This window comes from Pyrgilauda ruficollis, unplaced genomic scaffold (genome assembly GCF_017590135.1).
Source record: "Pyrgilauda ruficollis isolate IOZ18807 unplaced genomic scaffold, ASM1759013v1 scaffold3, whole genome shotgun sequence".
Taxonomy (NCBI): domain Eukaryota; kingdom Metazoa; phylum Chordata; class Aves; order Passeriformes; family Passeridae; genus Pyrgilauda; species Pyrgilauda ruficollis.
Window position 1 is genome coordinate 7,421,592 of NW_024524377.1, and position 12,556 is coordinate 7,434,147.

Consider the following 12,556-nt stretch of genomic DNA (forward strand, 5'->3'; position numbering starts at 1 on the left):
GGTGGGGATAAATATTTTATTACTTGCCTTGCAGTACTGCCTGGAAGCTCATGCTGCATTTATGATCTCTTAGCACTAAGCAGGTCCAGAAATTGGAATTTTATGCCTCAAAAAACTTCCAGCACAAACAGTCAGGACTAAGAATGGGCAGAAGAAAAGTGAAGTTTTGTTGTGATATTGGCATTAAGAGACAGTTTCTCAGTTGGTATAAATTGTCATCCACCTGGATCTGTGTCCCATTAGGAGTCTGCACAGGGAGAATCAAGCTCATTAAATCCATACCTTAGCTCAAACTTGTCTTTTTTTTCACTCTCCTCTTGGCTTCTCTTGTTCAGCCTTGAGTTTCCTTCAGTGGTCATTGCTGTGTATGGTGGTCAAAATATCACACACCTGCCACGGTCACTTCTTCACAGCAGATAGTTGTGACCACAGCGTTGAAGCAGCGAAGAAGGGTGACAATATGAAATGATGCTTGTGTGCATGGCTGAATTAAGGCACAGGGGGCTTTCTGTGCCTTATGAGGTGCTTTGCTCTCGCCCATGTGGCTCAGATTTAGATTCAGACAGGTAGAGTTTCTTAAACAGCATCATACTTACACCGGCAAGGTCAGAAGAGATTGGCTGAAGCACAAGAGCCAGCCTAGGATTAACATTTAGGTTAATGGGAAATGGAAGTTATTTGAATTATTGCCCTTGCTTGGTGAATTTTAGAGAATGTAATTACAGGGATAAAAGAGAGGAGATTTTGTAGACAACCTATAAATTTGTTAGCTCTGTATGAAAGTGGAATATAACGCACTTGTTATGTTCTGCAGTGGTGTCTTGCTGCAACCCAGATTTGGCACAGCATCCCTTAAACCTAAGACAAGGTGAGACCTCAGCGGTAACAGCCTCAAAAGCTACGGATGAGAGGCTCTAGCAGCAAACTGCAGGCTAAAAATAAATCACTTTAAAGCCCATACGGCACAGGAGAGGCTCCTTTCCTCTCTGCCTTCTGCTCTTCATGGCTTTTTTCACACGATTTTTATGCTCATATCCCCCAATACCTGGGATTTGCCCTCCTTATGCAAGAGGAAACAGAACCTTGGGTGCTCCCAGAAACTTAGTGATAGAGGAGCACACCTGTAACTTTATTGGATCCAAGTGTCCCTTCTAAATTTCACTTGGGGCTTCTTTCCAGGGCACTGCTCTGAAGTGTTTAGCTCAGCTCCAGAATGTCTGGGTGTGCTCCAAACCAGAGCTGGCTGAAAAAGGTCCTGAAAGAAATAAATAAGAAATTTAGAATTGCTTCTTCTCAGATATATTTGGATGGCTGATTTATTTTTTTCCCCTCAGAAAATATGGGATTTTTTTTTCCAGTGACAGGATTCAAAATGCAGTATCATTTCAAGTTGTGCATTTTTCTGTGAGGGATGAAGAGGGATCACAAGACCCGTATCCATCCTGACCTCCAAATGTCAAATACCCGGAACGAGCAGTTTTTGTTAAAATAAATCAATAAAATACCACCACCCCCAAAATTTCAAGAATAATGGTCACGTATTAAGTGCCTTTTGGATGATTGGTATCCATTAATGGATGGCTTGTGGCATCAAGAGGAGATGCGAAGGAAATTAATTACTCAGTTAGGAACTATTTGTCCACTTTGGAAACTCAGGGCTTTTAATAACAAATTCCAGGAGGAGAAAATATTCACTTTGTACCTTAATTCATCATCAGCTTAAAACTTGTCTGAGGTTTATGAGCCTGATCCAAGATTTGGACAGATCTGGGATGAGTTTCAAGGGAGCTGCAGGAGTTTCATGACATCGGCTGTGCCGTGAAAGGCTCCTATGGAACCAGAGGGAAGGGACTGGTCACTGTAATCCTCCCAAAATGCTGCAGAGATGCCTCTTCTGCAGAGACTCTCATGGTTTTTAGTGATTTCAGACCAAAACAATGTAGACACCAGCAATTTTTTTCTTGTGTCTCTAGCCCCTCAATCTGGAAAATGGAAACCAAGGTGAAATAAAAACACACTCTGTTGTTCCTCCCCCAAAACAAGGTAATGGGCAGGTTTCAATTAATCAATATCAATCATGTTTTATATATAGCTTTGTTAGAGGTTTCCTGTGTTGATGAGGTTGTTTGTTTATTTGTTTGAACTCCTTTTCTGTGTGTGGAATGTGCTGCTTGCTTTCTGATGGAAGTGTTAAATGTGTTCTGTACATAATTTGGGGAGGCGTTTGAGGTCACAGCCTCTTTCAGGAGGATGCTGTGGCATCACTCGACATCAGGCTTTGCCTGCCCCATCTGGCTCCTCAGCCATGATTTCATGCATTTAAATCTCCTATTACAAGGAGGGTGGGGAGCAGCCCTCAGCCTGGAGCTGCCCTGGAAGCAGCATCAGCAGGATGCAGCAGCAGAGTGTGCAGTTGTGCCATGGGGATAAACAACTCCAGCAGCACATGGGGAAAAGCCTTCACTGAGTGCTTGTGCTCCACACAGCCACCTTCATCCTGCTGCAGTTCTTCCTTCTCCCACCACTGAAGCTTCTTTCCCAGCCCCAAGGAGGGTGTCAAACTCATCACATGGGTGGCAGGGCTGATATCCCCTCCACACTGCCCTCTGCAGCTCCAAAGGATAAAAGAGTATTTTTTGAATAAAAACCAGCAAAGTGAGGTTTTTTTTTTCTCTGTTGTTTTCATGTGGTTAAGTGCTCGTGGCCTTCACTGAGTGCTTGTGCTCCACACAGCCACCTTCATCCTGCTGCAGTTCTTCCTTCTCCCACCACTGAAGCTTCTTTCCCAGCCCCAAGGAGGGTGTCAAACTCATCACATGGGTGGCAGGGCTGATATCCCCTCCACACTGCCCTCTGCAGCTCCAAAGGGTAAAAGAGTACTTTTTGAACAAAAATCAACAAAGTGAGGGGTTTTTTTCTCTGTTGTTTTCATGTGGTTGTTGAAACTGGAGCTCAAAAATATCAGTCATAAATTGACTCCTTCAATGCAGCGATATTCCTTACAAAACCTTGAAGTAGGAATAAAAAATTAGATGGCAGGAAAACACAGTAGCTTTAAATTTACAGACACTAAACCTTGACAAATCAGACACCTGTGGGGGAAGGGACTGCATTTAGGAAGTCTGAAACTGCTTGAATATCGGTGTTTCCTTTCCAGGTGCTTGTAAATAATATGCTGCTTGTGGAACCATGATGGAGAGAGCAGAGAGATTATTTTCTGATGGTGAGTACTGGTTTAGGCTCACGGGTTCACACCCGTGGGGCCTTTGCTGGGGCTGGTGAAGGCAGCTCACCACTGCCATGGGCTTCAGAGGCTGCAGTGGCATTCCTGTCCCACCTTTACTAAGCTCTGCCAGGATGTGGCTCATCCAAGGGCAGCACGGGGCCCTCTGGCCAGCGTTTCCTGCTGCTGGCTCTGCACCCTGGCACACAGCCCTCACGGTCACCCTGTTGTGGTCACAAGTGCCCTGTGTGACTCAGAAATGCAGCAGGTCAGGCAGGTTTAATGGCAGATTTTGGGAGGACACCAGCTACCCCTTTCCCCCACACCCAGAGGGGGTTAATTCAGCCTTCCCTGCTTCCCTAGCTAGTGGCACTGCAGGCTGGGCCGTGCTATGGGGGCACCACGGGGGCAGGGTGAGACAGAGCCATTCCACACCGGCATGGACTGTTCCTGCACAAGTGCTTGTCTTGCATTTGCCCGTGTCTGCTGTGGCTCTCCATGGGCCTGTGGAGTGAAACAGTAGGAAGAATTTATTGAGACCCTTTTGGAAAAGCATTTGATACTGTGCTTCCTGCTTGTTGGATTTACAGCTTGGAAGGATGCAGTAAGAGTGGGGAGCTGCTGTGTGGCTTAGATGTTAGGGAAGTCTCTTGGAAAAGGTGGGGGAAAGGGAATGAGCTCTAGACTCGGTATTAGGGCCCTCAGGCTTGAGAGTGAGTGGACAGGAGAGCATCCATTTCATGTCAGGGCAAAGTTTGGCTTTCATTTGGCCCCTGGAGCCCTGAGGGTGCATCCTTGGCCTCAGAGAAGTTTCTTCTTCAGTTGCCTTATCTGTATTGCACAGTTTAAAGTGTCAGATTTGCTGGTTGGCAAGTCTTTCTTTCCAAGGACTAACAAAACTTTCTAAAGAACCATATTTATTACTTACTGCCTTAGGAATTGGTAGTGTGGAGTCGTGCATTTCATGTATAAAGATATCCCCAAGTGTTTGAGCTGCTGCATTGCACTACCTGTGCTGTCTCCCAAAGTATCAAAATACTTCATAGTTCTTCCCCTGAGCTTTAGCTGTGTATTGGTCTCTCTGTCCTATGAAGACAGAAGCTTTGTTTTGCACAACCATTCCATACAGAATGTGTAAATACCTGGCTACAGAATGAAGAAGACTAAAAACGTCCTCTGTAGATCTGGCACTGTGGTGTTGCCTGTGGCTTCTGAGTCACTCCATTTGCCAGGACTGGGATGCTTACTTGCGTGACTAAAGCATAATCATGATTGGTTTGTACTTCATGCCCAAAACTGACCAGCTTGACTTGTTCCTTGGGTTTAGGCAAATTTGAAGCAAGAAGATGGCAAAAGCTGTAGGGAGTAGAGTAGAGCATGGATTGATAGAGGGGTGCCTCAGAGGTGGCCTTTCCCAGGGCTTTCATCCGTGATTATGCCAGTACCAGAATGAGGATTTCTGAGTGTGCTTCATGGTGAAGTGGTGTGGGAAGGTGCGGGAAAAAGCATTCGCATGTGGAGAGAAAAGCCCAGGGGCAGAGGAGAGCGAGCCCTGTCGGGGTAAAGCCCTTAGAGTTTCCAAGGACTAACAAAACTTTCTAAAGAACCATATTTATTACTTACTGCCTTAGGAATTGGTAGTGTGGAGTCGTGCATTTCATGTATAAAGATATCCCCAAGTGTTTGAGCTGCTGCATTGCACTACCTGTGGCATCTCCCAAAGTATCAAAATACTTCATAGTTCTTCCCCTGAACTTTAGCTGTGTATTGGTCTCTCTGTCCTATGAAGACAGAAGCTTTGTTTTGCACAACCATTCCATACAGAATGTGTAAATACCTGGCTACAGAATGAAGAAGACTAAAAATGTCCTCTGTAGATCTGGCACCGTGGTGCCTGTGGCTTCTGGGTCACTCCATTTGTCAGGACTGGGATGCTTACTTGCATGACTAAAGCATAATCATGATTGGTTTGTACTTCATGCCCAAAACTGACCAGCTTGACTTGTTCCTTGGGTTTAGGCAAATTTGAAGCAAGAAGATGGCAAAAGCTGTAGGGAGTAGAGTAGAGCATGGATTGATAGAGGGGTGCCTCAGAGGTGGCCTTTCCCAGGGCTTTCATCCGTGATTATGCCAGTACCAGAATGAGGATTTCTGAGTGTGCTTCATGGTGAAGTGGTGTGGGAAGGTGCGGGAAAAAGCATTCGCATGTGGAGAGAAAAGCCCAGGGGCAGAGGAGAGCGAGCCCTGTCGGGGTAAAGCCCTTAGAGTGCTGGTGTGGGCTCATCAGTGCCACCTCTCGGGTGGAAAGAGGCTTCCAGGAGAGTTTGTGTACGTCAGCCACCGACTTCTGCTTTTGGTGAGGATCAAACCAGGCATCGGGGGGCTGGGGACCAGACCCCGGCTTTGTTCCAGGCTGCAGCCGTCCGGACACGGTGAGTTGTCACCAGCCACCCTCCCCTTCGGAAGGTCGGGTTCTGCTTGGCTTGTGGAAATTAATTCTGATTCTGAAGCAGCTCGAGGGAAAAGTCCCAGGAGCAGCTCGAGGGCAAAGGTTGGCCAGGTTTGTGCTCCCCGGAGAGGAGAGCTCAGGGGGAGCCTAAACCTGGCACATCGGGATGCCGGCAAAGCTCAACCCACTGCTCTGCGGCATGCTCTCTCCCAGAACTAGGAGCATGAAATTATGAAGGGGAATTTCAGAACAATGAAGGGAAATCCTTTGCCTCCCGTACAGCCCGGCCTGGGAAATTCACCACTGCCAGAAACTGTACCCTCAAACGCTGCTGCTGGCGTTCAAAAGGGAGCCAGCTTCATAACCAAGAAAAAAGCTGAAGTAACTCATCAAGGACTCGAGTTCGATGGGATTAAGTTCGGGGCTGTGCAGTGCGGCAGGGGTGACCCTGCCGTAGCGGGGGCGGCCGTGCCCCGGGTGCGCTGCCCGCACGAAGCGCGGAACCGAACCGGGGCAGCTCCGGCACCGCCGGGGCCGTGGGCAGGGGGGTTGTGCTCGCCCGGCGCGGCTGGGAGATGCAGCAGGAAAAATAAAGTAGAAGTAGAAAGAAGCGTTGTTGTTGTTGGGGCCGTGGGGAGTCGGGCCATGCCGAGCCGAGCCGAGCCGCGGCTGGGTGATGTCAGGCTCGAGGAGGAGCCTCTGCCGCCTGCCCTTTTACTTTCGGGCGCCGGCACTTGGCCGCAGGCTGCCGCCGCTGCTGGCCGGGCCCCCCCCTCACCCCCTCCGCTATGGGCACCCCGCACTTTTAAGGCGCCGCCCCGAGGGGGGGGCACGGGGATTTCATTAAAAATCGCTATTTACGTGGTTATTCATTGCCCCGCTCCGGGTATGTGAACAACCACCCCCCTGCCCCCCCCCGGCTCCCCTTCCATCCACCCCCAGCGCCATGCCGGCAGCCTGCACCCTGCTGCTGCTGCTGGGCTTGGGGCTGGTCCCGGTCCCACCGGCCGGGTCGCTGCCCCTCGCTTCCCCACGGCGTCTTCCTCCACCTCCCCCTCCTCCTCCTCCGTCCCGAAGCCGTCTCGGCCGCCCTTATAGTACTCCTAGCGATGCCGCAGGCAGCCGGCTGAGGGGGCGGGCGGCCCGACGGCTGCGCGGGGCGGGAGGGGCCCTCCTCCTCCTCCGTCCCGAAGCCGTCTCGGCCGCCCTTCCTCGCTTCCCGCCGCGGGACACGCCGGCAGCCCGGGTGAGTGCCCGGGGTGGGCATGGGGAGAAGGGCAGGGACGGGATTTCGTCCCGGCAGCGCTCGGAGAGTGCGCGGGGTCCGCACCGGGCGGGTCTCTCGTGGCGTGGGACCCCGCGCTCTCCGCGCAGCATCGCGACTGTGGGCTGCTGGGCATCCCGACAGCGCCCAGATTCAGATGAGGAGTGTAACACTCTACCCCCCCAATTCCTTTTCCTTTTTAACCTTGCTCATCGTGCTACAGGCAGCTGCTTCAGTGGGTGAAGGTTTGGGATGGGAGTGGTGGGTGGGAAAGTGTAAACACGTTGTAGCTGTGTGGACTGGCTGGAAGGCGAGCGGTGGAAACTTCACCGAGGAACTTGAGAAAGGTTTTGGGGGGCACCAGGAGTACTGACTGTCCACGTGTGTCTACCCATGCAGGTGAGAAACGGGGGACTCCTGTAGGTGGTCTTCAGGGTCTGGGTTGCCTCCTGCTTGTTTCCAGAAATGCTCTCATCTCACCTTAGGTACTGACCCCTATCAGGTGTGGGGACAGATGCTATCAGCTCTCTATAAATACCCTCTTTTTCTACGTCGCCTACAGACTGTCAGATTAGTCACGTATAAAGTAAAATTTTTCCTTGGATGCCACATCTACAGTGCTATTATCACAAGCAATGCCTAGTTTCGTGCTTTACGGATTGTGCTGAATTTGGTTTCAGCACAGGATAAATCTTATTTTTCCCAGAACGAGCAGGGATGTTTCAAGTGTCATTCAGTAAACTGGCTCACTTTCTCACCAAAGAAGGCGCATAGCTCTAAGGATGACTAATTCTCAATGAGTTTGGAAAGCATTGAGTGTCTGCAGGTGGTATAAGGAATCCAATATGTCAAATTAATCCTGCGTAGGTTTTAAGTGGGTTTTAGGATTCATTGCCTGCCTGAGTTGGACTGTCAAATTTTATCTTTTAATTTCTGATGTGGAGAGAATATTGTGCTTTGGAACTTGGGGTTTAGTTGCGTGGAGCTGTAAAATTTCAGGAAATGTGACAAAGTACATTTATAACCTTTTCATTTTCTTCACAAACCCAAGGCATGCCTTTGTAGGATGTATCCACACTAGACCAATGTATAGCTAGGGATATCAGCTGGAATGTAGCCTGCAGTGGATTAGAAAGCTCCTAACTAGCAGTGCTTGTGAGAGGAGCTTTGTGACTAGGATACTGCATGGAAATGAAGGAGATTTGGGTCTGTTCCCAGCTCAGCTACTTCTTTGTGCCACTCCAAGTATCAGTTTGCTCTCCAAACTGGGAGAGAATAATGCTGTTTTACCTGCTACCAACCTTGTGAAGATAAAATCTGCAACTCGCCAGCAAACTGCTCACCTATTATTTGATGAAAGCTGTGCAGATTCCTCACTGGACAGAAAAAAAATATTTAATTTCATCTCAGCTTTCAGTCTGGCATCTTTTCCTGTGACCTTGATGACTCCTGAGAGTCAGTAGAGGAATGCATTTCCTTTGTTAAGAGTCTGAAAAGCTCGAACTATCTGTCCACATGCTGGAAAAGCCATTTGTCAGGCCACCAGTGCCTGGCTGGCCGGCTCGGGGGTGAAGGTTTTGCACGGTGCAGCCGGTGCTCAGCAGCTACAGGTGCTTGTGAATTATGTCAGCCACAGCCAGAAGGAGCAGGGCACGCAGTGAAGGAGTGATAAATAGCCCAGCAGTAGCTCGCTCCCCAGCAAACGGCGTCATGAATTACACTGGGTCCTGACAGCTGCGATTCACTCGCTGTTAGCTCCAGCTCTATGCCTGTCAGTCAAGGGAATTGTCTGCTGCTACAGGAGCAGGTTGGGGGATCTCCTGAATCACCCTCAGCTTGAGCTGCAGATTCCTCAGCAATCCCTGTTTGTGTCACCACTGCTCCTGCCCCTCGGAGGCATTTCCCACCTTGGAAAAGACTTGCTTGGAGTGGGAGGGCCATTTCTTGTGAACCCATCACCCTGGCACTACCAGGAAATGAAGATTACATCTCCCTTTGCAACAGTCTGGGGCTGGGTGGCAAAAGCCCTTTCTCAGGCAGGGCTTAGTGAGCAGGTGGTGAGGCGGTGGGTGTAGAAATGGGGCTTTTGAGTCTCTTACAAAGCGTGGGGCAAGGGATCAGGGCGGGAGCAGGGCTGCCCTCGCAGCCTCACTGCCTTCCTGAGCCTGTGCCTCAGCCTGCATCTGCCACCCTCCCTGCCAGACCCTCTGTGGGCTTGTCTGCTGAGACATGAGGACAGATGGCTTTAGCCCGTGTTTATAATGCGGTCTGAGCCCAAGGAGAGTAACACAAGAAAAAAAAAATATAGGTGAAGTAGGAAGCAAGAAAGCTGGTGACAGTAAAGTTAAAGCATTATCAAACCCCTCCATGAAATCTCTTCTGGCAGCTACTTCGCACGGGCACTGAGTGAGCTGAAGGGCACTGTCTGCCCCCAGCCTGGGTCAGGACAGCGTTTGGTACAAGCTCTGTCCTGCAGCTCTCGGTATTTCAGGTTTCCCGTCTGTGAAATGGGAATAATTCCAGTGACACCACAGGGACAGCAGAGGTAACACTGAGCCCCTGACAAAGTCACTATGGCTGGGGTCTCCCTGTTCCTGCCATGTCTCTTTTCCTGCTACTTCTACCCACACAGGTGCCCTGCCACGGTGTCCAGCACAGCACGGAGCCGCTGGCAATGGGCTTTTCTGCCATCTGTGTCTGTCCTTCTGTCCCTGCTCCCTCTCTCCCATGGCAGGTGCCACCTTTCTATGTGGCTTCCCTGGTGGGAGCCCTGGCAATGAGGTGTGAAATTGCCTGAGAAGGAACCAGCTTTTGCAGCAGAAGTTTAGGCTGGCTGCTGGGAGAAACTTTCCAAAACTGTTAGAAGGGGTAAACAGTCTGTATTTATTTATGTGTATTTTTAACTTTCTGTGTGAAACTTTCTGTGTGAGGAAGAAGCAAAGTTAGGAGTGAGGAAAGAAGATGCTGAGGATGTTTGTTTGCACAAAGATATGGTGTTGCCTCCAAACCCAAACCTGCCTCACATTTTGCAGTACGTATTTTGTGGCTCCTGGGGGCAGAAGCCCAGCTCTCCCTGCAGCCACAGTGATGCAGAGAGGTGTAAGATGCTGCTCTCTAGCTTCGATGCAGTTTCAGGTGACTGTGGGTGGTGCAGGAAGGATGCTTCCTCCCCCTGTGGTGCAGGGACAAGGAAGGATTGCCTCCTGTGCCTCTGCGTCGCTATCAAAAGGCTGCAGGGTTTTCCTGTCTCAGGCATCTTTGCTGCTCCTCTGTGAGCTCTAAGTGGATTTGGTTGGTGGGCTGTGAACATGAACTCCCCTGGGTTGTATGGATTTAGCTCTGCTCCTTTGGGGTACATAATGTAAAGCAAAAAAGAAGAGAGAAGGAAGAAAAGGCATTTCAGAAACAGAGGGAGATTGGAGATCAGCTTTCCTGCCTGTTCCCCATGTCAAGCCCTGGAAGGTAGCAGGGGTCATCCACTGAGCAGCTGGGTTCACATCAATTTGTGGAAGCGCTTGATGTGGTATTTAAGTGCTAAATGAGTAGTCTGAGGGATAACTGTGTGACCTGGCTGGCAGGGAGCACACAGTGATGAGTATTGATTGACACTGCTGTGCACAGTGACCGCGTGTGGAGATGGGAGCAGGCAGTGGGAAAGGGGAGAGCTGCCCACTACTGGGCTCCCCATCACAAACTCTGATTTCCCAGTCCCAAACCACCAGTGCCAGCCTGTGCCCATTCAGCAGCTGTTGGCAGCGTGTTCTGCTCCAGCACCACCACAATTTTAGAGGGGTAATTTAACTTCCTTCGTGTTTTTCTCGTGGATGGGGGGACGAGGGAGATAGGCTGTTGCTGCCACGTTTGCAGGGGCTGGTGCCAGCCTTGCTGGTGTGTGGGTACATTCCTTAGCAAATATTCTTTTCAGTATCAGAAGTTGCAGGTACTGATCTGTTTAGAGGAGTGTGGAGTTTCTGGAGAAACTTGTTTTCTTCACCTGCTCTTACAGACACCAATTTTTGGGCTGCCAGTCAGAAACTCCATGACTGAACTCTGAAGCTGCTGTGTGTGCTCCACCCTCCCTCCATTCTCCCCATCCTGCTCATCTGCAGGGAGCATGTCAGAGCTGCTGAGACTGTCTCCGTCACCATCACATCTCTCAGAGGTGGCAGAGGATTTTGCTCATTTACCAAAGGGGTTATGATGCCAGGCTAGAAAGGCTGTTAGTTTTGGTGGTCATAGTGAAAATGAATGGATGCTGCTGACCGTAGCTGTTCACCCGAAATGTAAAACATGAAACTTTGTAGCATCAGTCTGGTTGAGTTGGTTTTAATGAAGCATTCATCCATGCTAACAAAATAACCCCAGCAGAATACAGAGCTATTTCAAATAACAAGCTAATCAAGCCAATAAAACCTGTCAGTACAGCGACAGTGTTTCAGTGCTGTGATGCAGAGATTAAGGCAGCACCAACGTCCGCAGCACTTCTGGAGCTGCTGCCAGAGGAACCTCCTGGTGCCACTGTGGGTTCCCCATCCATGGGAGCTGTGTGCCATTTCCAAAATAAGGATAGCTACAGCGTGGCAAGGTTCAGCTGTGGCTGAGCCTGCTGTCTTTTTGCAGCACAGAAATACTGTCCTTCTGCCACTGTCTGTGCCATTCCAGCCACCTGGATGCTCCAGGCAGGGCTGCAACCCCTGAAATACCCCCAGAGAAATAGTCTGGAGCTGGATAGATTGTAGATAGTCAGTTTGGATTCCCAAAACCCTTTGGATTCTGGCTTTCCTTCCTCATATAGTTTCAGAAGGGTTTCTCTGGTATGGAGGGGTGAGGAGTCTGAGGGTGTCAGGATATTTCTAGGCAGACAAACAGCACTGGGCTGATCCTCTCAGATGTGCACAGAGCTCCTCTGGAAAGAGGCAGGGCCAGATCCTGGCACCTGCTCTGGTGTCTCTCTGCTGTTGAAATGGTGCAAAGCAGCACTGGGGCAGTTTGACCAGCTGGAGTGTCAGAAGGTGCTCCAAGTGAATCAAAGGCTGGTAGTTCAGAATATTCCCTTGAAAATGCTCAATACAAAATCCATATTCTTTAGCTTGTCATGAGGCCTGAATACCACAACCACTGGCCCTGTTATTTACATTCAGTTGAAGATGTAGGTCATACAATAGGTTTTTTCTCTTTCCTGAATGGCTGAACACAGAAGGCAGAATCCAGTTTTCAGTGGCAGCAGACCTGATTACAAATTCAAATTTTTATTTCTTTGAGCAGTTTTTGCAACATTTGCGTTGTAATTTGCTGTTTCTGTAAATATGAGAGGTTCATTTGCTGGGATATTCATCCAGAGGAGATGCAAGAGAGCTGCAAGCACAGGCGTGGTGCAAGAGTGAAGTCTGTGGGTGCCTCTCAGAAGGAAATGGTTTTGTCACATCTGGCACCTCTTCTTTCTCACCATTTTCTGCATACATGCAGCTGATGTGTGTGCACCCGTCACCATATATTTTTTAATGCCCAGCTGTTATATATATAACATCCTGCTGCTTCAGCAAGGGGCACAGTTCATGCAGAGTCTGCGTTCATCCTTTCAGGCTGAAATCATTCACATCTGAGGACAAGGAGAGAATTT

The 12,556-nt window shown here is 49.5% G+C and overlaps 1 protein-coding gene across 7 annotated transcripts in view; it reads left to right on the forward strand.

Moving 5' to 3' along the window:
• Positions 1-6,374: 6,374 nt before the first annotated feature.
• Positions 6,375-12,556, forward strand: part of HEG1 (heart development protein with EGF like domains 1) — a 51,968-nt gene continuing 45,786 nt past the window's right edge. For 4 of the 7 annotated variants that reach the window (XM_041472722.1, XM_041472725.1, XM_041472724.1 and 1 more), the window contains exons 1-2: positions 6,377-6,725; positions 6,842-6,918. In XM_041472722.1, coding sequence (XP_041328656.1) covers positions 6,619-6,725; positions 6,842-6,918 — 184 coding nt within the window. In that variant the 5' untranslated portion in view covers positions 6,377-6,618. Of the gene's footprint in view, positions 6,726-6,841; positions 6,919-12,556 lie in introns of all 7 variants that reach the window. The other 3 variants (XM_041472728.1, XM_041472726.1, XM_041472723.1) reach the window with 3 other exon arrangements.